Consider the following 25,677-nt stretch of genomic DNA (forward strand, 5'->3'; position numbering starts at 1 on the left):
GAAAGCTCAACATTTCCTCCTGAATTGTCAGTTTTTTCTTAGAGGTGGAAAGTGACATTGATGGCTTCTTTTGTACGGTTTCAAAGTGGGGAAGGCTCCTCTTCATTCATCCTCTCCAGACCACAATGCCTTTGGAATATGGCCAACTGGCCAAGTTTTGCCCAGCTCTGGCATTTCTATTTGAGGCAGAAACAGCAATGGAATTTGCAGGAAAAACCAAAGGAGGAGCAGTGCAATGCAAACATCCTGTGCAGATGCAGGCTGTGCAGATGTGACTCGAGAGTATTTGGGCTCCTGCCACTTGGATTTGTATCCCTAAGAGAAATCTCTTTGGCTGGAAGAGAGTCTGGCTGAAGAGAGAAAGCAGAAAGAGCAGTGAGGGTGCTGTGCAAGGTCTCCTGTGGTGCAGAGCTGTCAGCGCCTGTGAGGTGAGAGCGGGCCCGGCCGTGGCCAGGCTGGAGCCCCAGCAGAGCCCTGGCAGAGCCCGGAGAAGCCTGAGCCTCGGCACAGGCAGGCTGGAAGGAGGCCCTTGGAGCTGCAAGAGGCAGCAGCCTGGCCCTGGCTGCCTCTTGCTGGCCCCAGGCAAATCCTCCGCTCTCAGAGCCAAGCTGGCAGCTGGCTGCTCCTGAGGGGAAGCAGCGCCGTGCTGGGCACAGCACACACTGGTGCCATGGGCTGTCTGGAGTCTGCACAGGACGAGAGAAAGGCAAAGAGCAGCCCAGGGCTGCTGCCCTGCCTGACCATTGCTGCTCTTCTGCCGCCTGCCCTGGAACTCCTGGCAATGGTCAGCAGTGTGTGCAGCACTCTGGGCACAGGGGGAGGGAGCCGGGCTGCTCCGCAGGCTCCAGCACAGGGCAGTGTCCTTCAGGCACGGCATTTCTGCCAGGGGAACCGAGGCCAGCGTGAGGCACTGACAGCAAGTCAGGGCACATCTGCACCAGCCACTGCCTCACACAGCTCTGGGACCAAGCGCCTGCAATCCTGGAGCTCTGCACTGAGCCACAGCAAAGGTGTGAAATGCAGAGGGCTTTGCAGAAATATTCAGGGGCACCAGGCCAGCCTGCTTGGTGCTCTCTGGGGCACAGCAAGCACTGTGCAATGCAGCTCGGAGCTGCTGGCAGAGAGGGACTATGGGCATGTGCCTGAGGCTTGTTCTTGAGTAGTGATTTGGGAGGGAGCAATTTGTATTTTCTTCATTAATTTCTGCATGGACGACACAATGTGGCATCACGCAGCAAGAGCACTTAGGAAACTTTTTTACTCTAAGTTTGTGTTGAATTCCAAAAAAAGGAAGGAGAGGTGTTGGGAAGAACAACATGTTGAAGTGTAACAAATAGGGCTTGTGAATTCCGTTACTTTTAACAATTTTCTGGGATTGAAAGTCAACAAATCAGCTTTCCCCAAGGAATTCCCATTGTTGATCTGTATCTGAATGGATGTTCCTGCTCCTGTGTTCATCCAGGTGCCCACAGGGAGCCAGGAAGATGTGGAGCCTCCCAGCCAGGTGTCTTCCCAACACGCATCACCAGGACCACGGATCACCAGGGTTCTGCCCAACGGGGGTCACTGGGGATCATCCAATGCCCATCCTCCCATGGGGGATGGAGCTGGAGCAGCGCACAAAGCTCTTCCCACACTTGGGGCACTCACAGGGCTTCCCTTAATGGTGACTCCGTTGGTGTTGGGTCAAGTTAGATCTCTGTGAGAAGCTCTTCGCACACTGGGGACACTCGTAGGGCCTCTCCCCAGTGTGGATGCGCCGGTGGGCAGTGAGGATGGTGTTGCGGTTGAAGCTCTTCCCGCAGTCGGGGCAGCGGAAGGGCCTCTCGTCTGTGTGAATCCGCTCATGTCTGATGAGAGTGGAACTGCGCTGAAACCTCTTCCCACACTCCGGACACTCGTAGGGCTTCTCCCCGGTGTGAACGAGCTGGTGTGTCCTCAGGGTGTCACTCCACCCAAAGCTCTTCCCACAATCCAAGCAGGTGTAGGGTCGTTCCCCTGTGTGGCTCCTCTGGTGCTTCCTAAGGCTGGAGCGGTCATTGAAGCTCTTCCCACATTTTCCACACTTGTAGGGCTTTTCCCCAGTGTGAATCACTTGGTGCCGCATGAGGCTGGAGCTCTGGCTGAAGCTCTTCCCACATTCCCCACACTCGCAGGTCTTTTCCCCAGTGTGAATCACCTGGTGCCGGATCAGGTAGGAACTCTTTTTGAAGCCCTTCCCACATTCCAAGCACTTGTAGGGCTTCTCCCCTCCGTGAGGCTTCACCCCAAGCTCCGAGCTCTGGCTGGATCTCTGGCCACCTTCCTGGCACAGGGGGGATCTTTCCTCTTCACAGCTCCTTGGGCTGGGTTTGCAGCCCCTCCTCGTGTGGGATCTCTGGGGCTTTTCCTTCTCCTCCATCTGGCCTCGGTTTGGGAATGAAAAATCCTGGTCTGGGGAAAAAACAAGAGAAGAGTGTCTTGGGGTGGGGATTCTTTCTTGCCCAAGTTCATCTCAGGAAGTCATTGGGCATCTTGTGTCTGGAAGAACCTCCAGGACACCAAGATTCAGCACAAATATCCTCCAAACATCAAGACGTTACTATGGAGTTAAATGTTTCTGAAAATGCTTATTAAAATCATGTAGAGGTAGGCCACAAGAATGCTTGGTATTGGGGATGATCTAGCAAGCTGAAATGTTTACGGTAACGGGAACTGGTACTTGGGGTCTCCAAGATACCCACCCAGAGATAAGATTCGTACATGTTCATACAAGGATGAGCTAACTCTCATGAAGCAATATAGATAAAGTTAATGAAGCAATATTAATGAAGCAATATTGATAAGGTTGTTATAGTGATTACTGCTACAGCTGAAATTGTAGAAATATGTGCACTTTGGACAAAGACGATGGAGATAGATTTGGGTTGCTGATACCCCTAGTGCCCACGCACTTCAATAAAGCACCTGCATATAATCAGTCTGTGATTATGTGTGTTCATGAACGCTAACATTTTGGTGACCCAGATGGGACGCTGTGAGTGCTGCTGAGCGAGCTCACGACCCGATCATGCTCCAGCCGGCACCGAGGGATTCTCGGGAAGCCCATCCAGCTGCGACCATCTGCGCCGCTCACAACGTCCCTCTGAGAGAGGTGAGGTGCTTTTCGGTCTGCTCTGGTGCCTGCCGATAAGACGCAGCCAAAGCTTCGCACGGTTGGGCTGGAGGAATTCCTGGTATTGCCCAGGCGCCGCCTGTCAGACAAGTGCGAAAGCGTTGCAGGTTGGGCAGCAGTGGTGTGTGGTGTATTGTAACTGTAACATGGAGAAGCTTAAAGGGATTTGAGGTGGCAATGCCCCTGTACCACCTACTTCTCCTTTGGGGTGCTTATTAGCACATTGCAAACAGGGAAACTTTGGGCAAGATTTACATAAAGTTGATTGATTATTGTAATACATGGTGGCCAGGATATGACCTGGACAGTGGGGAAAAGTGGCTGAGAAATGTATCTTTGCAGTAGAACACCATTTTACAGTTGATGTTGTTCTGTAAGCCCGAGGGAAAGTGGGATGAAGTTTCGTACGTTGATTTGTTTTTCTATTTGTGAGACAAGCCAGAATGGCAGGCTGAGTGTGCATTGATGGCAGTTAAGGCACGTGTGAGTGATAAATGTGAAGTCGGTGTAAAAGAAAAAGTTGTTTAGAGCACCTGGCATTAAAAGAAAGTTTGTGTTGGGGGAAAGAGATGGATGTTGATTTACAAGTGGATTCAGCAGAACCAAAAGAACACAATTTTGTTTTGTCTGCCCCCACTTCACCCAATCCTATTTCACCTAACCCTATCTCGCCTAATCCCACTTCACCTTGCCCTCTTTATCCTCCTCTACCGCCTTCACCTGATCCTTCTTCTCCAGGAGATGATCCAAATCTAACCGTGATACAAGGAAATGTGAAAAATGCTGGGGAGGAAGACAGCAGTAGCAGGGGTGATGATAATAAATCAGCGACACCGGTATCCCATCGGACTCGGTCACAGCTCGCTCCGGTTCTGGGTAGAACGGGAAAAGATTTGGGCAGACAAAGGCGGACTGTGATTGCCCCCTTGAGACAAGGAGTAGCAGTAGAAGGGCCGGTGTTTGTAGAAGTTCCTTTTTCACCCGCAGACTTGATAATTTGGAAACAATCAGCTGGAACTTAGAGAGAAAACCCTGATAAAGTAGCAGGGGTGGTAAAAATGATTATGAAAACTCAGACCCAGTTTGGGATGATATACAAGTAATAGTGGATAATTAAATGGACTCTACTGAGAAAGAGATGGTGCTTAGAGCAGCCAAGGAGAAGATGAGAGAAGATCTCAGAACTGGGGTGCTGACGACGACTTTAGATGAGAACTTTCTAACCGAGGATGCAGGGTGGGATCCCAATGCCTTTGGGGACATGCGGAGCCTGAAGAGATATCAAGAGTGGCTCCAGACAGGGGTTGGGAATGCTGTACCTACGGCTATGAATTGGTCTAAATTGTATGAGATAAGACAAGAAAAGAAAGAATCCCCTGCTGCATTTTTGGAAAGGCTTAAGGAGGCAGCAAGAAAGTATACAGATCTTCAACTAGAAACAGAACAGCGAATGTTCAGCTTGTGTTCATTTTTCTTGGGCAGTCGCAGGATGATATTAGGAGAAAACTGCAGAAGTCAGAAGGAGAAGATACAAGGAATTTGAATCAATTACTTGAAGTGGCTTGGAAAGTATACAGTAACAGGGAAAAGGAAGCTAGTAAAAAGCAGCAGCAAAATCTTTTGGCAGTGATCCAAGGAAGAGAGAATCCAGGTTTCAGAGGATGCGGCAGAGGTGGTCGTGGACTGGGGAGGGGCGGACTTGGCAGAGGACGAGGGGGATGGGTTTTGCCAAGATTGTGGTTAAATCAATGTGCTTCTTGTAGACAAGAGGGGCACTGGAAAAATGAATGTCCAAATCGGTTTAACCAGGGCAAGCAGTTCAAGCAGAATCAAGATGCTTCCAAATTAATGGTGCTGGGGGAGTACAACAGCTGACTAGAATCAGAACAAAAACCAATACAAGAACCTTTAGTAACTATACAATTGGGAGATAAAGAAGTAAAATTTCTGGTGGATACAGGGGCTACATAGTCTGTGCTAAATGATCTAAAAGGGCAAGCTGGAGACAAAACAGCAACAATAGTTGGAGCCACAGGGAAGGAGAAGAATCGACCATTCCTGCAACCCCTGGATTTGTGTTTTGGAAACAAAGTGTTAACACATGAATTTTTAGATATGCCTGAGTGTCCAATTCCACTTTGAGGATGAGATTTATTAGCAAAACTTGATGCAGTGATAACTTTTGAAAACGGGGAGCTTTCAATGAAAATACCTGAATCAAAGACAGGACAAATCTTAATGATAAAAGAAAAACCAGACCCTGCTATCCCTCGGGAAGTAGAGGATGCAGTAATTCCCTCTCTATGGGAAACAGACATACCAGGAAAATCTAAGTTGGCACAACCAGGACATGTAGAATGAAAAGAAGGAGCAAAAGCTGTCCAGGTTAAACAGTATCCCATAAAGCCAGAAGCACGGCAAGGAATAGTAAAGATTATTGATAAATTTTTGAAGTACCAAATTTTAGAAGAATGTGAATCAGAATTGAATACACCAATACTTCCAGTGAAGAAACCAAATGGTGAGTACAGACTAGTACAGGATTTGAGAGCAATAAATGGAATATCTAAAGATATTTACCCAGTGGTAGCTAATCCCTACACATTGTTGACATCTGTGAAAGAGAAATAGAAATGCTTTACTGTAATTGATTCAAAAGATGACTTTTTCTGCATACCACTTGACAAAGAAAGTAGGAAACAGTCTGCCTTTGAATGGGAAAATCCAGACAATGGAAGGAAAACTCAGCTCACCTGAACACGACTCCCACAAGGATACAAGAACAGTCCAACCCTATTTGGAAGCCAGCTGGCGAAGGAGCTGGAGATTTGGAACGAGAATGGGCAAGTACCAAGAGAACAATACCTGCTGTTACAGTATGTTGGTGATATACTGACAGCTACAGAAGAGAAAACAACCTGCATAAAGGTAACAATTGAAATTTTAAATCAACTAGGAATGGGAGGATATAAGGTGTCTAAAGAAAAGGCACAAATTGCCCAGCAGACTGTGATTTACCTGGAATATGAAATCTCACAAGGGCAATGTAAATTGGGTACTAATCGTATTCAAGCTATTCGTGCTATTTCAGAACCCCAGAACCTGCATGAGCTGTGAGTTTTCCTTGGGACGACAGAGTGGTGCAGCCTATGGATCATGGACTATGGACTAATTGCAAAACCCCTGTATGAAGCCCAGAAGACACAACCGCTTACCTGGGGCAGACCACAGAAGGAGGCCTTCCTCAAACTGAAGGAGGCATTGACAACAGCTCCAGTGTTAGGATTGCCTGATTTGTCCAAAGATTTTCAGCTGTTTGTGCATGAAAGATCACACCCAGCACTGGGAGTGCTGACCCAACATTTGGGAAGCTGGAAAAGGCTGGTAGGCTGCTTTTCCAAACAACTTGACAACGTGAGTGCTGGATGGCCTTCATGCCTGCGGCAGTTGCAGTCACTGTGATGCTGATCCAAGAAGCCAGGAAACTCACGATGGGCAGACACATAGATGTCTATGTGCCACACATGGTGACCACTGTTTTAGAACAAAAGGGGAGCCATTGGCTATCTCCAAGCAGGATGATGAAATTCCAGGCAATCCTAACCGAGCACGATGATTTCACATTAAAGACAGCTAAACCTTTTGAATCCAGCTTTGTTCCTTACCAGCAAACACATCTGCCCAACGAGCAGAATTGGTTGGTTTAACCAGGGCATTAGAGATGAGTGAAGGGAACAAAGTAAATATCTGGACTGATTCAAAACATGCTTTTGGAGTGGTGCATGTACACGGGGCACTGGGGAAAGAAAGAGGACTGCTGTCTCCTCAAGGCACACACATCAAGATGCAGTCCTGCAATTAATAAAAGCAGTACAAAAGCCTGACCAAGTAGCAATCATGCACTGTAAAGCTCACCAATCAGGAAGCTCCAAAATTCATGAGGGAAATCGGAAAGCAGACTGGACAGCCCGACAAGCTGCTCGAGAAGTGCAAACTGCAATGGCATTGATACCTTTAAAAACTAATGTATCTCAATTCAATTTACCCCCAGAACCAAAATATTCAATAGAGGATGAGAAATTGGGATGCTCACAGAATGCACAGAAGAATTCAGAAGGGTGGTATGTGAGTACACAGGGACAAGTAGTGGTACCCCCCTTGAGAATGAGAGAACTTCTACAAATTAAACATAACAAATGTCATTGGGGTGCAGAGGCATTGGTGAAATTGTTAAAACAAAATTTAATTTCAGTATGGATGTTAACAATGGCAAAATCAGTAATGTCAAAATGTGAAATTTGCTTAAAGAACAATCCAGTGGCTAGATGACAGGCACAATTAGGGAAAATTTGGGTAGGAGTAGAACCAGGAGATTATTGGCAAGTAGATTTTGTAGAATTAGCAAGAACTTGAGGATACAAATATCTATTGGTAGGGCTTGACACATTTTCAGGATGGCCAGAAGCTCTTCCCTGTCACACAAATCAAGCAAAGGAGACAGTCAAGTGGTTACTGCAAGAAATCATTCCAAGATTTGGGGTGCCTCTAGGAATATCATCAGATAGGGACCCACATTTCACAGCCACAGTAGTGAGGGAGCTGAGTAGGTTACTGGGAATAGCTTGGCATCTCCATACACCATGGAGACCCCAATGCAGTGGACAGGTAGAGAGGATGAATCAGACATTGAAGAGGCAAATCAGCAAAAGATGCCAAGAGGCTAAATTGCAGTAGCCACAACCTTTACCAATAGCACTGCTGAGGATTCGGATAAAGCCTAGAAGCGGGATGTCAGTCAGTCCTTATGAGATATTGGATGGGAAACCATATGAATGCCCTGAACCTAATCCAAATGTACATGTTACAGGGAAGCAAGAGGTGTAGAATTATGTTCTGTCTCTTGGAAAAGCTCGAGCTCGACTTCGGAGCACCCTTGTGTGGAACAGGCCGCTGACTCTTGAGAATCCAGTTCATGACATCCCCCCGGGAGATGAAGTGTACGGTAAAAGCTGGAAGGAAGAACCATTAAAAGAAAGGTGGAATGGACCCTATCAGGTACTGTTAACTACCTTGACAGCAGTCAAAGGAGCTGGACTGGATCCCTGCATACATTACACCAGAGTGAAGAAGGTTTCCCCTGCACTGTGGACTGCACAAACTGTAGGGCCAACAAAGCTGCAGATAAAGCGGGTTTGATTGTTTCAAATGTCTAGGTTGCTAGTGACTGTAATGGTGATTATTTCATGGCCTTTAGTGCCATCAGTAGGAATCAATGTTACCTTGGGATGTGAAATGCAAAAGGATCAGCTGACAACTCTGCATTTGAGAATGAAGAGGGATGTGGGGGTGCAGCCAGAAACACAAGTGATAAAAGTCTCTCATACTATTCAGGCAGAAAATGGGATGATTGGATTAATTCAAGATTTAGCCAACATGCAAAACACCAGCAAAATAACTGCCTGTCTGCCAATACCAAAGGCAGCAGGAGACCAAATAAATTGGGGAATTATAACATTAAAATTAGCTGAAATACAAAAGAATAAAAATGAAAATGTGAGCTTTGTACTGCATATAGATTACGAGTACCCAAATAAGACAGTGTTTGAAAATGCTGTGAAGCCAAAGTATTCATCTATATGGGATTTCCATGAAAATGGAGGAAAGTATGAACCAAAACTAGGCTGGTATGGGGGATTAGGGAATTATGGATGGTATTATGAAAAGATAGCAAAGGTCATTAAAGAAAAGATTCCAGTATCAAAGTGGAAATGTGAAGAACAGGAAGGAAAAGATCAGGCTGAAGCTTGGGACAGTTCATGGTCAATGAGTGGGCTTCAGAAATTCCAATCTATGGCAGATAGCTCTTGGTGCATTAAGTGGGAAGGCTCTGAAAGTGAAACAGATCCAGGGGTATGGAACACTGCAACCAGTAGTAGAATGGAGGCAGACAAAGTGAATTGGTGGGTATGGAACAAAACTTAGGACTGTACTTCTGATGATGAAGAAATAAAACAAATGCCACCACTAGTGGTAGCTCTGCAAATTGGATGTGCCTGCAGAGGAATCAAACATAAACAAGGTGAAATAAATGACAAGATAGGACAAGCGATCCAAAAGGTAATATGTAGCACAAGTACAATTCAGAGTCCAGGCCAATTTGGATGGGCAGCAAGCGATGGCACCTGGACAACACATCTGCCTGTAGGTAAAAAAGTAAAAGAGATTACTTTAGGCCTCCCCACCTTATGCCCAATTTGGAAAATGTCCCCATTTAAGGGAGAGCATGAACTTCTGCAAATAAGGACGAGACGTTCAGGAAAACAAAGCTGAAGATGAAGAAAGACAGCAGGAACCCTCCAGTAGTGTAAAATTTGAGTGGGCTCTGGAATCCTTGTTTGGTCCAATAGCAAATTATGATAATAGAAAGATGTTGTACAAACTTACAGGCCAGGTAGAAAGATTGGCAAGAGTTACCAAAGAGGGATTTAGAGAGCTAAATGTACAATTACAAGCCACAACTAAAATGACCCTGTAAAACAGATTGGCTTTAGATATGTTATTGTTGAAAGAACACGGAGTGTGCGGGTACCTAAAAGGACAAATTGATCACTGCTGCATCCACAGCCCAAATGGAACTGCATATGTAGAACACAACATTAATCAGTTAAAACAAATAGAACATGAAGCACAGAAAGAGAGGGAAGATCTGACCACAAGTTGGGTAGATAAAAGTTTTGAAGGGTTAGGATGGAATGTGAGCTCATGGATCAAATCTATTCTTGAGAGTCTGATAATCCTACTAATTGTGTTCTTTGTAATCTAGTTAATCTGTGCAGTTCTGAAAGGAGAGATAAAGAAAAGAGTATCCTGGAACCAGAAGATAATAAAGACACTGACACGGGACAGAGATCCACATCCACATTTGTGATCTCCAAGTCCTCCAGAGTGCAGCAACGCTTACGACAACTGTGGATTCAAAGACGAACATCAAGTATAAACTCAGAAAAAGGACTGTATATAGTGAAAGCATTACACTTATTATAGTAAAGTGAAATATTTTCAAAGAGGGGAAATATGTTACTATGGCGTTAAATGTTTCTGAAAATGTTTCTTAAAATCATGTAGAGGTAGGCCACATGAATGCTGGGTATTAGGGATGATCTAGCAAGCTGAAATGTTTACAGTAACGGGAACTGGTACTTGGGGTCTCCAAGATACCCACCCAGAGATAAGATTTGGACATGTTCATACAAGGATGAGCTAACTCTCATGAAGCAATATAGATAAAGTTAATGAAAATTTAGTAATGAAGCAATATCGATAAGGTTGTTACAGTGATTACTGCTACAGCTGAAATTGTAGAAATATGTGCACTTTGGACAAAGATAATGGAGCTAGATTTGGGTTGCTGATACCCCCAGTTCCCCAACGCTTCAATAAAGTACCTGCATACAATCAGTCTGTGATTATGTGTGTTCCTGAACGCTAACAAAGACAGATCAAAAACTTCCAAAACACAAAAAATCTGATATCCCCTCAAAATAGAAAGATGCAGCCCCCACAAAAAAACAAAACTCCAACATTTAGCCCAATAAAGCTCAGAAAACACCAAGATTCAGCCCCGTGAAAATCGTGCATCTCCCTGCCCCGGCACTCGCTGCATGGGGGGTGAGGGGGGCAATGAGGCCGGGCCGGAGCAGGGGGTGCCTGAGAGAGGCCCCGAGCCCGGCAGAAGCCCCTGCACAGCCATGCAAGTGGCTCCTGGCCGCACTCGGGGATCCCCCTGGCCATCCCCGCTGAAGCAGCCTGCTCCTGAGGGACTCTGGCCCCTGCGAGGGACCCCAGGCTGCAGCAGGACAAGGATTCCTGGCCCTCAGGGGGAGGCAGTGACATGACCTGACTGTGACTCCCATCCCTGTGCCTCTGGGCGGGGAGGGGACGGAGAGGGGCACAAAGTTAAGCCCGGGAAGGAGGGACAGCTGGGGGGAAGATGCATTTCCGTAAGAATTACTTCTCTTCTCGTTTTCTTGTTCTGATACGTTTGGCAATAAATTCAATTAATTTTCCCAAGTCAGGTGTGCTGTGCCCGTGACCAAGGATTGAACTGTCCCCAACCTCATCCCGACCCCCGAGCCTTTCCTTGAGTGTTCTGCTCCCCGCCCGGGACAGGAAGGAGAGTCACAGAGTTTTGGCCTCTTTCCGCCATGCCCTGCTCCATCCCGGACTCACCCCCAGCTCGCAGCGCCCTCAGCTCCCGGGCACCCCGAGCTCCCGGCGCTTCAGCGCAGCGGCGCTTCCTTGGCCTCCTGCCCGGGCCGGGCCCAGCGCCGGGGCCGCTCCTCAGCCCAGGGGGCCGAGAAATGGCGGAGCTCAGCCCAAGGCAGGCGACTCCGTGCCGTGTGCAGAGCCCGCCGCTGGCTGCGATTGGCTGCTGCTGCCGTCACTCGTGGCTCTGGCGCGCGCTGATTGGGCAGAGCGGGGACAAGCCCGGCCCCGCTGGCGCCCCCAGGGCGGCCGTGGGGCAGGGAGAGCCGCCATTGCCGGAGCGTCTGTGCGGGCGCGGCAGCGGCGGCAGCAGCGGCCGGAGCCCGGTGAGGCGGCGGCGGAGCTCGGAGGCGGCCCCGGCCATCGCAGGTGGGAGCCGCGCTCGGTTCTGCGGGGGTTCGGGGCTCGCTGCGGGCCCGGGAGGGGGCGGCAGGGGGCTGTGGCGGGTGGCTTGTGCCGTGGCCGGCCCGTGTTGGCCCTGGGCTGAGGGCGCTGCGGGAGCGGCTGCCCGCGGTCTCCTTGCCGCTGGGGCCTCGGCAGGAGGCGGTGGCGGAGCAGCGCTGGCTCGTCCCGCTTCGTGTCGGTGGGCCGGAGGTGGCTGCGCTGTGCCCGGGACGCTGCGCTGGGGCCGCCTCCGAGCTCCGCCGCCGCCTCACCGGGCTCCGGCCGCTGCTGCCGCCGCTGCCGGGCCCGCACAGACGGTCCGGCAATGGCGGCTCTCCTGCCCCACGGCCGCCCTGGGGACGCCAGCGGGCCCGGGCTTGTCCCCGCTCTGCCCAATCAGCGCGCGCCAGAGCCACGAGTGACGGCAGCAGCAGCCAATCGCAGCCAGCGGCGGGCTCTGCACACGGCACGGCCTCGCGTGCCTTGGACTGATCTCGGCCATTTCTCGGACCCCTGGGCTGAGGAGCGGCCCCCGCGCTGGGCCCGGCCCGGGCAGGAGGCCAAGGAAGCGCCGCTGCGCTGAAGCGCCGGGAGCTCGGGGTGCCCGGGAGCTGAGGGCGCTGCGAGCTTGGGGTGAGTCCGGGATGGAGCAGGGCATGCCGGAGCGAGGCCAAAACTCTGTGACTCTCCTTCCTGCCCCGGGCGGGGAGCCGAACACACAAGGAAAGGCTCGGGGGTCGGGATGAGGGTGGGGACAGTTCAATCCTTGGTCACGGGCACAGCACACCTGACTTGGGGAATTAATTGAATTTATTATTCAGACGTGTCAGAACAAGAAAACGAGAAGAGAAGTAATTCTTACGGAAATGCATCTTCCCCCCAGCTGTCCCTCCTTCCCGGGCTTAACTTTGTGCCCCTCTCCGCCCCCTCCCCGCCCAGAGGCACAGGGATGGGGGTCACAGTCAGGTCATGTCACTGCCTCCCCCTGAGGGCCAGGAATCCTTGTCCTGCTGCAGCCTGGGGTCCCTCGCAGGGGCCAGAGTCCCTCAGGACCAGGCTGCTCCAGCGGGGATGGCCAGGGGGATCCCCGAGTGCGGCCAGGAGCCACTTGCATGGCTGTGCAGGGGCTTCTGCCGGGCTCGGGGCCTCTCTCAGGCACCCCCTGCTCCGGCCCGGCCTCATTGCCCCCCTCACCCCCCATGCAGCGAGTGCCGGGGCAGGGAGATGCACGATTTTCACGGGGCTGAATCTTGGTGTTTTCTGAGCTTTATTGGGCTAAATGTTGGAGTTTTGTTTTTTTGTGGGGGCTGCATCTTTCTATTTTGAGGGGATATCAGATTTTTTGTGTTTTGGAAGTTTTTGATCTGTTTTGATGTTTGGAGGATGTTTGTGCTGAATCTTGGTGTCCTGGAGGTTCTTCCAGACACAAGCTGCCCAATGACTTTCTGGGATGAACTTGTGCAAGGAGGAACCCCCTATCCCAAGGCACTCTCCTCTTGTTTTTTCCCCCAAACCCGGATTTTTCATTCCTAAGCCGTGGCTGGATGGAGGAGAAGGAAAAGCCCCAGAGATCCCACACAAGGAGGGTCTGCAGACCCAGCCCAGGGAGCTGCGGGGAGGAAGGATCCCCCCTATGCCAGGAAGGTGGCTGGGCATCCAGCCTGAGCTCAGAGCTGGGGGAGAAGCCTCATGGTGGGCAGAAGCCCCACAAGTGCTTGGAATGTGGGATGGGATTCAGAAAGAGCTCCTACCTGCGCCGGCACCAGAGCATCCACACTGGGAAAAAGCCCTACGAGTGTGGGGAATGTGGGAAGAGCTTCAGTGACCTCTGCAACCTGATGCATCACCAGAGGAGCCACACAGGGGAACGGCCCTACACCTGCTTGGAATGTGGGAAGAGGTTTGGGTGGAGCTCCAATCTGAGGACACACCAGCTCATCCACACTGGGGAGAGGCCCTACGAGTGTCCCGAGTGTGGGAAGAGGTTTAAGCGCAGCTCCCATGTCCTCCTACATGAGCGGATTCACACAGACGAGAGGCCCTTCCGCTGCCCCGACTGCGGGAAGGGCTTCAACCGCAACACCCACCTCACTCTCCACCGGCGCATCCACAGTGGGGAGAGGCCCTACGAGTGTCCCCAGTGTGGGAAGAGCTTCTCACAGAGATCTAACTTGACCCAACACCAACGGAGGCACCAGTAAGGGAAGCCCTGCGAGTGCCCCGAGTGCGGGAAGAGCTTCGTGCGCTGCTCCAGCTCCATCCCCCATGGGAGGATGGGCGTTGGATGATCCCCAGTGACCCCCGTTGGGCAGAGCCCTGGTGATCCGTGGTCCTGGTGATCCATGTTGGGAAGACACCTGGCTTCCTGGGAGGCTGCACATCTTCCTGGCTCCCTGTGGACACCTGGATGAACACCAGAGCAGGAACATCCATTGGGACACAGACATAGGGAATTCCTTTGGGAGAGCGGATTTGTTGATTTTCAAGGAAAAAATGTATTTTGCTTTCAGTCCAGTCTTCTACTGCCATCAAGGAATACTTGGAGATCTTTTCTTACCTCAGTCAAGGGTGTTTTCCTCAGCCAAATGTTGATGAACTGGGGCAAAGACCAAGATTTTGGAGGTAGTGGTGTGGAAAGCCCTCCAAAAAATGCTCTTCCCTCCCACCCAGGCATGTGGGTCCTCAGCTGGTAGAGACACAAAAATCCTTTCCTTTTGGCTTTGATTTGCTTTTGATTTTTCTTTATCCTTTCAAAATATCTAAGTTCAGATTAAAATAAAGACATTGATGTAAGACACAGGTGGGGACATTGAGGGACATAGACATGGTGGGCCATGGACATCGAGAGTGACATGAGGACACATGGACAGGGATGGGGACATGGCCATTCATGGGGACATGGGGAGACACTGGCACAGATGGAGACGTGGGGGGACAGTGCCAGGATGGAAACATGGTTGGGACACAGCCATGGGTGACGGCATGGTGGGCCATGGCCAGTGATATGTGGGGACATGGCCATGGGCACTGCCATGGGGGGAACTTGCAGGGGCTGTGGGGGATGCTGGGTTTGAGGGAGTTGAGGGTTCCTGGCAGGGACTTGGGGCTTGCTGAGGGCTTTGGGGAGCCCAGGCTGAGCGGCTGCGGCTGCGCTGGGAGCCCCTGGCGGAGGTTCTGGGGCAGCTGCTCAAGGACCCCCTGGCCTGGAGCCCCAGCTGGGCATTGGGCTCCTGGAAGGGAATGAACGTCCTTGTGCCCAGGAGGGAAATCCCAGCACCCCCAGGGTGTGGGGGGCAGCTGAGAGGCCACAGCAGGGAGGGGAAAGCCAGACAGAGCTGTTCCACTGCAGAACTGCACCCCAAAAATCCCCAAACTCAGGAATTGCTCCCAAGAGGAAGCTGCCAGGATCTGCTTGAATTGAGTGAAAGGGGGGAGGGGAGAGGTGGGGTGGTGGATTGGTCGGCAGTGGGGCAGGGGTGGAGGAGCAGGGGAAAAGAGGGGCATGGGAGCCCCATATTGGGTTTGGATGAGTCTTGCTCCTCCTTCATCCCACCTCCTTCTCCTCTCTGGCCCTTTTTCTCTTCCTCCATCTCTTCTTCTGGTCCCCCCGAGCCCAGTGCCCACCCTTGGATCCCCTTTTTTCCAATTCTTTCACATCCCATAGGAGGAGCCAGGATGGAGCCGGGGCAGGCCGGGCTGGGGCAGCACTGGGCTCTTGGCATGGTCCAGGTACCACCCATGCACCCCCTCCCCAAATTTCCCTGGTGGCTTCAGGGGTCCCAGTGCTCTTTAGGGTTTGCTGGGTGGCCATGCTGGAGTTAGGTGTCTCCAAAGGAGTCCCCAGAACAGGGTGACAGATGGAGGAGGACACACGGGGGTCCTGATCCAACCTGGGGCAGCATCTGTCCCTGACAGGGTACCCCCATGGGGTCTCCCCAAGTCCCTCCCCACTGCCCCCCATAAACGGGACAGGGGCGAACTGGGAAGCTTTACTGGGAACACTGGGAGCAGCCGGGCAAGGGCAGAGTCACAGCAGGGCTGGGGACACACACGACCCCTCCAAAATCAGCCCAGGGATGGAGCGGGGGATGCTGGCTGGGCCTGAAGCCATGGGGAGGGGCTGCGGCTGCCAGCGGCTCAGGAGCTCTGTGGGCAGAGAAAAGGGGGTGACACTGGGCTGGGGGCCCTGGGGGAGCACACACGTTCCGGGAGAGGGAGAATATGACCCCCAGGACCCCCCCTCACCTTCTTGTGTAGGCAGAAGCTGAGCCCCAGTGCCAGGAAGACGAAGCCCAACATGGAGCCCTCGATCCATATCAGCATCTTCCTGCGGGCAGCAGCATCTCTGGGAAGTCTGCAGGGGTCGGGATCCCCCCTAAAACCTCTCACAGACACCCCAAGCCCTTCCAAGCACCCTTCCACTCTCACCCACCCCACCCAGGACCTCTGAAACCTCCTCCCAGTCCCTTCCCAGCCTCCCCAGGATCCACCAAAGCCCCTCCTGTCCCTATCAGGATCCCACAGCCCCCTCCCAGATGCCCCCCTGGACAATGCCCTGCCCCTGGACCTCCAAACCCTCTCCCAGTTCTTTCCCAGCCCCACCAGGACTCATCAGGATCCCTCTCAGTCTCTTCCCAGCACAATGAACCTCATCCCAACCCCTGCTTTCCAATCCCCAGTCTCCTTCCAGCCCCTCCAGGCTCACTCAAATCCCTCCCAGTTACACCCAGCACCCCCAAACTCCCTCCCAGTTTCCACCAGGACCCCCAGAACCCCATCCCACCCTCCCCAATAACCTTTGATGCCCTTCTCAGCCATTCTTGGCCCACAAACCCCTCTCCCAGTTTAAATCAGTCTATCTCAAACTCCCTCCCAGTTACTCCCAGTGTCGCTCTATTGGGAACGGTGAGAAGAACAACACAGACTCTCTTGTGAGTTGAACAGGAGAGCTCTTAAGGTTTATTACCTCAGATCTTTTTTATAGACCAATACATGAAAGTATAGAAAGGTAAAACTTATTGGTCAGTGAACTAACACATCACCATCATTGGTCAGTGGGGTACACCACCCCTCGACCTTCTCTTGCAAGCACCTGCAGGGCTGTTCTCTATCTCTGAGGATTGTTTTAATTCCTCCCCATGATTTCCCAGGCCACTTTCTCAGGCGGGACTGAGGAAGTTATGCAGCCTGCTATTCTACAGGCACTGTGCTCCCTACTTTTGCTCATAGTTAACATCCATACTCCCAGCACACCCCAGTCCCCCTCCCAGCCCCTCTACTGCCTCCCCCGCTGCCCCCGGCGCTGTGGGGGCCGGGCCGTGCCCCAGTGCCGGCTCAGGGGGTGCTCCAGGCTGCCGTGCTCCACCTGGCAGCTGGAGCTGAGCCCGCATTGCCGGGGGAGTTTCCAGCAGCACCAGGAGCTGCTGGCTCCAGCTCAAGGCCACCAGCAAGATGGACACGCTGGAGGGCACTGGGAGAGAGTGGGGACACACTGGGATCAGCTGGGTGTGAAATGGTGCCAAGGCCGGTCAGCTCTTCCTCAGCTCCACGCCAGGAGTGGAACACACCTCAGGAGCAGGATGACCCGAGGTGTGGCTTAGAGCAATGCTCTACAGCACTTAACAGCTGTCAGACACAGTGTGGAGGCAAGAATGGGGGGAAGGTCTTTTATATTGGGGTTCAGGGAAAGGTTTAGTCTCCCAAGGGTCCAGGGACAAAAGACACAGAATACAAGCGTACAGCAATTTATATATGGGGAGGGCCCAGGGGTGGATACAAAACTTCAACCAGTGAGGGATATCCTGGGGAGGGGAATAGGACACATGGACCAATGGGGTGCTGTGGATTAGGGGATTTCCAAAGGGGACGTCCAAGCAGGGGGTTGGCATAAGGCAGGATTGACAGGGAACATTTGGGAACAAGGGGCAGGGTGGACAAGATTGATAGGGAAGGTACTGGAAAAAGGGGTTGGGATACAATGATGGGCAGGGGAGGAGATAACTTTGGGTTAAACCAACAAAGCAGGGGGGTAACAGAGTAAACCACTTATAGAAACAACTTTAAATTAAACAAAATCACACCACAACATCTCCCCCTTTTCTGTTTAAAAGGAAGAGCTGTGGTTTTGGGGGATCCATTCTCATTTTGGATACACATCTCCCCAGCAGGGCTGGTCAGTTGGCACTTCTCCCTGATGGACCTCTGCAGTGGGAGAGCCCTGGGAGGGCTCGCTGAGCCTTGTACAGCGGGGCCTGCCGGGCCAGGCCGGTCCCTGGCTCGGCTGCGGGGGGTCCTAGGGTGTGAGGATGGGGGGTTTGGGAGGGTTCCAGTCCTGGATACAGGGGTGCATGGGGGTCCTGCTGCAGCGGAATGGGAGTTCAGGGGGGTCCTTTCCTCTGTTCTGGGGCTCAAGGGGTCCCGGTGCCTGAAAATGGAGGTTCAGGGGGGTCCCAGTGCCCAGAAATGGGGGTTCTGGGAGGTTTCCATTCCCGAGAATGGGGGTTTAAGGGGTTTCCAAGTTCCAGATAAGGGGGTGCAGGGGTTTTTGGGGCTTGGGAAGGGGGTACCAGGGGGTCCCAGTGCTCCAAACTGAATGTTCATGGGGGGTCTCTGTGCCCAGGAAGGGGGGTTTTCCTGGAAATTGAAGTGCAGGGGTTCCCCATTCCCAGTGTAATAAATGGAATTGATTTGTGCTAACTAAATTGTGACTCTTATTGAAGTTATTATTAGAAATGGTCAGGAATCAGTGTTACAAAGCAGATGTACCCCTTTGCAGATGTTACATGTCAAAATTAAGGTACAGGATGTAGTTTAGAAGATAAGTGATGTCTCATGACGAAAATGGCCTTGAGATGGACAAAATTAGGATGAATCTAGCCATTGGGCCTAAAGATTATGAGACTAATTAGTAGACCAACATAACACAACACGTAGTACACACGTGCAAACATGTAAGGTTATCCAAAGGACAATGAGGAAGAGGAGAAGCCTTTGCCAAAAGACCCCCAAAAGAATACTGAAGACGCCCTAACAACAAGTGAAGCATGTGCCATTGAAGAAAAGTGACGTAAAGTCAGCAAAATCAGAAATAGGAGGAAACTTACGGGAAACGTGAATGAATATTTATAAGCATACAGTATATAAGGTTAGCTTGAAGTGCTTTGTTTTGTAGGTGAGGTGAGGTGAGAAGCACCCCCTGTACGCCGGTTGGTTTTGCTTATGCCTTAACCATTTGTAACCACTGCCCAATTGTATGCACATTGCAGGAGACAGGTTCGGGAATCAAGAGACGACCCAATGTGAGTTAGTTGCTTGTTCCAAATTTATTACAATCTTAGCTACATTTTATAGTATTTTGAAAAGCTAACATGCGATCTGTATTTTACTATGTTGGATAATTGCTATTTTTCACACATTAATTTCTACATTTCTATTGGACCAGCTCATAACACCCAAGCTCTAGAAGATACTTTTTAGTAAAACTTATTAAGATACATTCAGCAGATTTCTAATCCTAAATTCTTATTCTTCATTGTCTTATTAACACTTAGTCTCCTTAATTTCTTTGATACAGTATTTTGCCAAGGATTTATGCTAGCTCAAAGTCAGGGTTGTGCAGGCCTTCCAAAGAGCTATGGCCTCGAGAAGCGAGCCATTCTTCAACAATTCCCCCGTTTTCTGTCTGCACAACCATGACTTTGGTTACCTTAACAAACAAACACTTGATTTTGTTGGATATTGCAAAGGATATTGCAATATCCAACAAAATTGCAAAGGATATTGCACAACTAACACATAACAATCCAATGATCATAACACAGATAATTAATAATCCTGTTTTACATAAACTCTTAACCCATCCTGTCAGTCCAAGCCAATCAGTCAGTCCATCAATCCCAAAGAATCCCACATCTTCTTTGATCTTCTGTGTATGTTGCATGAGTTCTTGAATTTCCTTGTGGATGGATTCTGAATGATCTTGTAAGTCCATACAAGACATACCATCAAAGTCTTCACATCCATGACCATGTGCTAACAACAAAAAATCAATGCCTGCTCAATTTTGCAGCACTGCATGCTGAACTTGTGACGATATCAATTGCTAATTCAGAAAGTACTCTGCTAGTACCGTTTGCTTGTTTTACAACCCAACAACTAAGTTTCTTTAAATTGCGATGAGCTCTAACAGCAGCAGCACCTGGCAAAATGGTAGAAGCAAAAAACACTTGCCATCTGTTCCATAAATCCAAATTATCATCACAGTCAGAACTCAAAATTTGACTAAGATCTCTATTCCACCTGACACGATGTGTGCTATTAGGATGATGGTGTGGAAGTGCCACGCTGAGTTGTCCAATTGTGCAAAGACCTCCAACAGGTTGTGATGGGATACCTTCCCATGCTCTGTTACCACAAATTAGAAAATAACCTGCTGGTAGTCTACAAGGTGATTGAGTCCCAAATACAGGGTTTGATACATTCCTCACCATTTTAGCACACCACTGCAAAAAATTGCCAGTTGGACTTGTCAATGTGATGATATTGGATTGTTCACATCTTTGATCAGTACCTTTTGCACACAATTTTTTGCTAGCATTTAGATAAATACAATAAGCAGCATCTAATGAATCTGCTAGATCAATTTCTTGTGGCTCAGGGCCTTCTGGAAGATGATCATTCCAAACATCATAATTCTCCGTACATTGTGAAAAATTCTTATATCCATTCCCTAGACACCTTGTCTTAAAAATGTCCTGAGTCTCTTTCATTGCCTTGTCTACCAAAGTCCACCTTGATTCATTGACTGGAACACCAATCAGACAAATAATGAAAGGAGACTGAGGTGTCGACAGACTAGCACAGAAGGTCGTAGTATTTAAACTACGAGCAAATGAAACCCATACATTTTCCCATGGATCTATGGTCTCTCTCTAGTTAACATGGCTGTTATTAAAGGTAAAATTATGAGAATGAAAATGCCAGTTGCCATTTTGAACTCTTTCCCACTGTCTACGTGAAATAGTACATTTTTTGCACTGTGCTGCAATTATATTAGTTTTCTGAGCAAGTTTTGTAAAAGTTGCTATTTTCTGAATTCTAAATACTAGATTGGCTCTTTCTAATGCACTCCCATTTTCCCATAATGCTAAGGCTTCTGCCTGTGTTAAAGAACAATTTAAGTATTTTGTCAGTGCAGCAAGTGGAGTTAAATGGTAAATTTTTCTATAACACCTAAGACAACCTCTATGAGGTTCTGATCTCTGATATCCCCACAAATCTCTTTTACAACCTTCACACACAATTCTTATTCACAATTTTTCTGTGGTTTTACAATACCAACACTTTATACCTTCTAATTTTTCTTTAACCCATTGTAGATAAACAGAAAAATAAACACTTCCAATATACGTACTTCTATAATCAACTTGTACACCCAATAGATAATTGACTTCTCTCACTAATGGTTGAAGGGCAAGTTGCCACCGTTTACTTTCTTGCCACCATCTACTTTCTCTAGTCTGACTGTGATATCCCACTGTTGATGTGGTTGATCGTGGCTCGTGTCCATTTACTCGGCACCCATAACGGTCCTGTAAGGGGTATCAACACACACGTAGCCTCGGCCATTAAATAGGACTTTGGCTGGTCCTATCCAATGTCCTGTTTTAGGCTCTCTGTAATGAACAAATACTTCATTAGTTACAACACTTGATTTTACACATCCATTATGTATGACAGCTGGAGGATCTTGACAATCTGCAAAAACACACAAATGGTTAATTACAAAAAGAACTTCATCTAATTTTTCTTTTGGGTCAGAGATATCTTTGAATTTGTTAAGATATTCCTTTAAGGTTCTATTAGTTTGTTCCACTATTGCTTGTCCTGTAGGAGAGTTTGGAATCCCTTCAATATGCTCAACTCCCCATTGCTGCATGAATTTTCTAATATTGTCACTGGCATATACAGGGCCATTATCAGTTTTAATTTGTTCTGGGACCCCCATAATAGCAAAACATTGGGTTAAATGTTTCTTTACGTGCAAACTCTTTTCTCCTGTCTGGGCTGCAGCCCATACAAATTTTGAATAGGTATCTACAGTAACATGTACATATTTTAATCTGCCAAATTCAGAAACATGGGTAACATCCATCTGCCATATCTCTAGGGCTTTTAACCCTCTACGGTTAAAAAGCCTATCCCTAACCCAGGACCATGATGACTGCATTGTGGACATGCTTGCACAATTCCTTGTGCTTCTGAAATTGATAATGAGAACTGTCTTCGTAGGCCCTCTGCATTTTGATGAAACTGTTTGTGAGCCATACAAGCAGCCTCAAACTGATTGAGAGGAACTCTCTGCACCCAACTAATTGATCTGCAATATGACTGCCAAGACCAAGGCCTTCTTGAAATTTATGACTTCTAATAAGTATTACACAATATGGTGCTGATCTTAATCGTGTAGCTTGTTGTATTTGTTGAAACAACTGCATTAACCGTTTATTTTGTGTTTCCTTAATAAAAGCATCCTCAATCCTTTTCAAAATACCTGCAGCATAAAATGAATCTGTAACCACATGAAGGGGACAATTTATCCACCGACACATAGCCCAGCACACAGCTGCTAGTTCAAGAGTCTGTAATGAGTCTCCCTGCTCAGCGTGCAAAATATGGTAAGTCCAAGATCCCTGTTGCTGCCAGACAATAGCTGCTCGTCTGGTTGTTTTACCAGCATCTGTAAAAACTGTATGTCCCTCTTTAAATGAATGTTTAGGCAATTGAATCCAATTATGATCTTTCAATATTTGAATAATTTTACTTTTTGGAATTTCATTAGTTACTTGCCCATTGTATGCCAATAATGCAAGCTGAAGAGGATAAGAGTGACGCATTGTCCATTCAAGATCAGCAGCAGTCATTGGGATATGAATACTCACTGGTTCATTCCCTGAAACAGCAATTGTACGATCACAACCTTTTTTAATTGTCTCTCCCACTTGTTCCCTCCGGGTCTGTAAGCTACGCTTAGGTTGCATTGATACAAAGACCCACTCAATTATGTAAACCAGATAGTCTCCCCTGTTTTTCTTCTGCCATTGAGCAATGATGGCACACACTGAAGAAGGCTGTGAAATAACGAGCAACCAAAGAGGTAAATTTATTACACACGGCCATCTGGTAACAAGTAAAGAAGCAAGATATTAAATACATTGTTGCTGTTTTTCTGTGAGAACCATTGGAGCAGCAGGGTTAGTTCCTTTTAATAAAGGTCACAAGGGGGCAAGATCTTCATTAGTAATTCCAACAACAGTGCGGACCCATTGTAAATCACCTATTAAAGTTTGCACATCTGTAAGATTTTGTATTTTGTAATTCAGTGTTACTTTCAGTAGACGTATTATGCTGTCACTAATTTGCCACCCTAAGTATTTCCATGGGGCAGTTTTTTAGGTTTTCTCAGGAGCAATTTGTAATCCAGCATTAGACAATACTTATGTGAGTACCTTTAATTGTTCATCTGTAAAAGGGTGTTCCTGTGCAATGAAAATATCATCCATATCATGACAGATGATAGCTTGTGGCCATTGTTCATGTATTGGCTGCAAAGTTGTGGACACAAACAACTGACACATGGTGGGACTACTGTGCATTCCTTGAGGCAGTACAATCCATTCATATCTCTCACTAGGTTTCTCTTTATTAATTGCAGGTAATGTGAATGCAAACCATTTTGTATCATCAGGATGTAGTGGAATAGTGAAAAAACAGTCTTTTAAATCAACAATTAACAGTGGCCACTTTTGTGGTAACATTGCAGGTGAAGGTAATCCTGGTTGTAAAGCTCCCATGGGCTGCATTTGTTCATTAACTTTTCGTAAGTCATGCAAAAGTCTCCATTTTCCTGATTTCTTGGGTATAACAAAAATAGGTGTACTCCGTGGACTTACTGATGGTTTAATATGTTTTGCATTAAGCTGTTCTTTAACCAATTCATGTGATTTTTGCAGCCGTTCCTCACTTAGCGGCCCCTGCTCCACCCACACAGGATCATTACTTTTCCAGGTCAGTTGTCATGGGGCTGGCTGCACTGCAGGGACCGCTGTGAGAAAACCCCATCTGGGGTAGTTAGTACCACTCCCCATTGAGTTAAACATTCTCGACCAATGAGGGCAAATGTTCCTTCTGGCAAAGGTATTACTGTTGCAACTGCAGGGGCCTTTTTCCCTTCAAGCACAAATGTTAGAGGATTAGGTGTGACTGAAGCAGCTGCAGACACTCCTCCAACTCCATCCACAGCAGTTGTGGTTGTTTGCAATGGCCAACAGCGTGGCCAAATTTTACTAGAAATGATGGTAATATCTGCACCTGTATCTAACAGTGCTTGTATATTTATCTGTTCTTTTCCATTTATGATGGTTGGTTTTTGAACAGGACGATCATGCATTCATAGTGTTAGTTCTGTAACTGGTCCTGTTGAACCAAAGCTAGCATCTCCTCTCATGGGTCACATAGGTTTGGATCCTTTCATCATTGCAGATACAAGATTTTGAAAGGGAATTATTTGTGCAATTTTACTGCCTTGAGGTATAAACAAAGGCGGATGCAGTGTATATGCAACAATTTGAATAACTCCCGTGTAGTCTGCATCAATGAGTCCTGGTATCACTAAGATACCTTTTAAGCCTGCCGATGAACGTCCTAGCAATAATGCTCCTACATTGTGTTTAGAGGAATGAATTGGACCTTTGAAAGTTGTAGGTATCTTTTGTGGCTGATTGTCTGCAAGGGTAACTCCTACTGCTGTTTCCAAGTCGATTCCCAGGCTTCCTGCGGTTGCAGGGCATAACTCCGGGTCTCGGGGGCAGTTACTGTTATCCGTGTGCGACTGCCTTTCGCGCTCTTTCGCCCGTTTCCCGAACACCGACATGCCATGGTAGCATGAGTATTAGATTGGCAATAATTACACCATACATTGCCTACGCTACATTGCTTTCCTAAATGCCCAGTTTTTCCACACCGAAAGCAAACATTTGTCAGTCAGGAGCATCCTCCTTTTACAAGAGGTTTTAAAGCCGCAGCAAAAGCTTGGTTTTGGGTGGTTATTACATTTAACATTGTTTCATTTTGTTTTTTCACAGCACTAGTGTTGAAAGACCCCCGAGCTGTTCACCAGTCTTCACAGAAGTAATTGTGAATGCCGTTTATTTCTATTATTAACACACCTTTTATAGGGTTCTACAGGGTCTGCGGGCAGAGCAAGCTACTATTGGCTAACACACACAGGTTTACATTCTTATCCTTGTACACAAGGATATTGTTTTGCTTTACTCTCTCTTCTGCAGGCAAGTTTCAAGGATTTCAGCCCTTAATATCACGACTTATTTCAAAGGCTGGTTTGTGCATACAGGCCTTTACTAATATATAAAATATAGCAACAATTCCCCCTTTCTCTTTTTGCACAAACCAGGCTTTGGATAAGATATCATACCACTTAGACTGTCACCCAAATTAACATTATAAGTAAAGTCCGTCCCCCTTCTAGCACAAGAGACCTCAACCATCCGGTGATGCCCCAGCTGGCGAACCAGCTTCCAGTGGGGTCACTATCTTCTTTCAGGGCATGTAACCCATCCTGTAGCTGCTGCAGTTGCCCATGGATGGAAGCTGAATGATCAGTAAGAGCCAAGCAGCACATGCCTTCAAACTCCCCACAACTACGTCCCTGTGCCAAGAGCAAAAGGTCCATTGCAGCTCGATTTCATAATACTGCATGACATACACTACTCACATCAGCTGAAAGCTCACTTAACATTGTGGATGTTAAGTTCAATCCTTCCTTAGTCCAACACGCGAGCCTTTTTAGGGTGGCT

General features: G+C 48.4%; 3 protein-coding genes across 5 annotated transcripts in view; 1 reads left to right on the top strand and 2 right to left on the bottom strand.

The window, feature by feature from the left end:
* Nucleotides 1–1,240: 1,240 nt before the first annotated feature.
* LOC147646273 (uncharacterized) lies at nucleotides 1,241–11,547 on the bottom strand. The gene is made up of 2 exons (XM_086873687.1): nucleotides 11,384–11,547; nucleotides 1,241–2,433 (listed from the first exon to the last, which is right to left on the bottom strand). The coding sequence occupies exon 2, from the start codon at nucleotides 2,399–2,401 to the stop codon at nucleotides 1,661–1,663; it is 741 nt and encodes a 246-aa protein (XP_086729813.1). The 5' UTR covers nucleotides 2,402–2,433; nucleotides 11,384–11,547; the 3' UTR covers nucleotides 1,241–1,660.
* A 146-nt stretch (nucleotides 11,548–11,693) lies between these two features.
* Nucleotides 11,694–14,600, top strand: LOC147646274 (uncharacterized). The gene is made up of 2 exons (XM_086873693.1): nucleotides 11,694–11,788; nucleotides 13,338–14,600. Exon 2 carries the CDS (start codon nucleotides 13,348–13,350, stop codon nucleotides 14,002–14,004), a length of 657 nt encoding a protein of 218 aa, XP_086729819.1. The 5' UTR covers nucleotides 11,694–11,788; nucleotides 13,338–13,347; the 3' UTR covers nucleotides 14,005–14,600.
* Nucleotides 14,601–19,106: 4,506 nt separating this feature from the next.
* LOC111945031 (uncharacterized) overlaps nucleotides 19,107–25,677 on the bottom strand; it is a 29,844-nt gene continuing 23,273 nt past the window's right edge. For all 3 annotated transcript variants that reach the window (XR_015281920.1, XR_015281918.1, XR_015281919.1), the window contains exon 4: nucleotides 19,107–24,947. The gene's annotated coding sequence lies outside the window, so the exon portion shown is untranslated. The remainder of the gene's footprint in view (nucleotides 24,948–25,677) is intronic.

The sequence above is a fragment of the Cyanistes caeruleus genome, unplaced genomic scaffold, assembly GCF_971803275.1.
Source record: "Cyanistes caeruleus unplaced genomic scaffold, bCyaCae1.hap1.1 HAP1_SCAFFOLD_103, whole genome shotgun sequence".
Lineage (NCBI taxonomy): Eukaryota > Metazoa > Chordata > Aves > Passeriformes > Paridae > Cyanistes > Cyanistes caeruleus.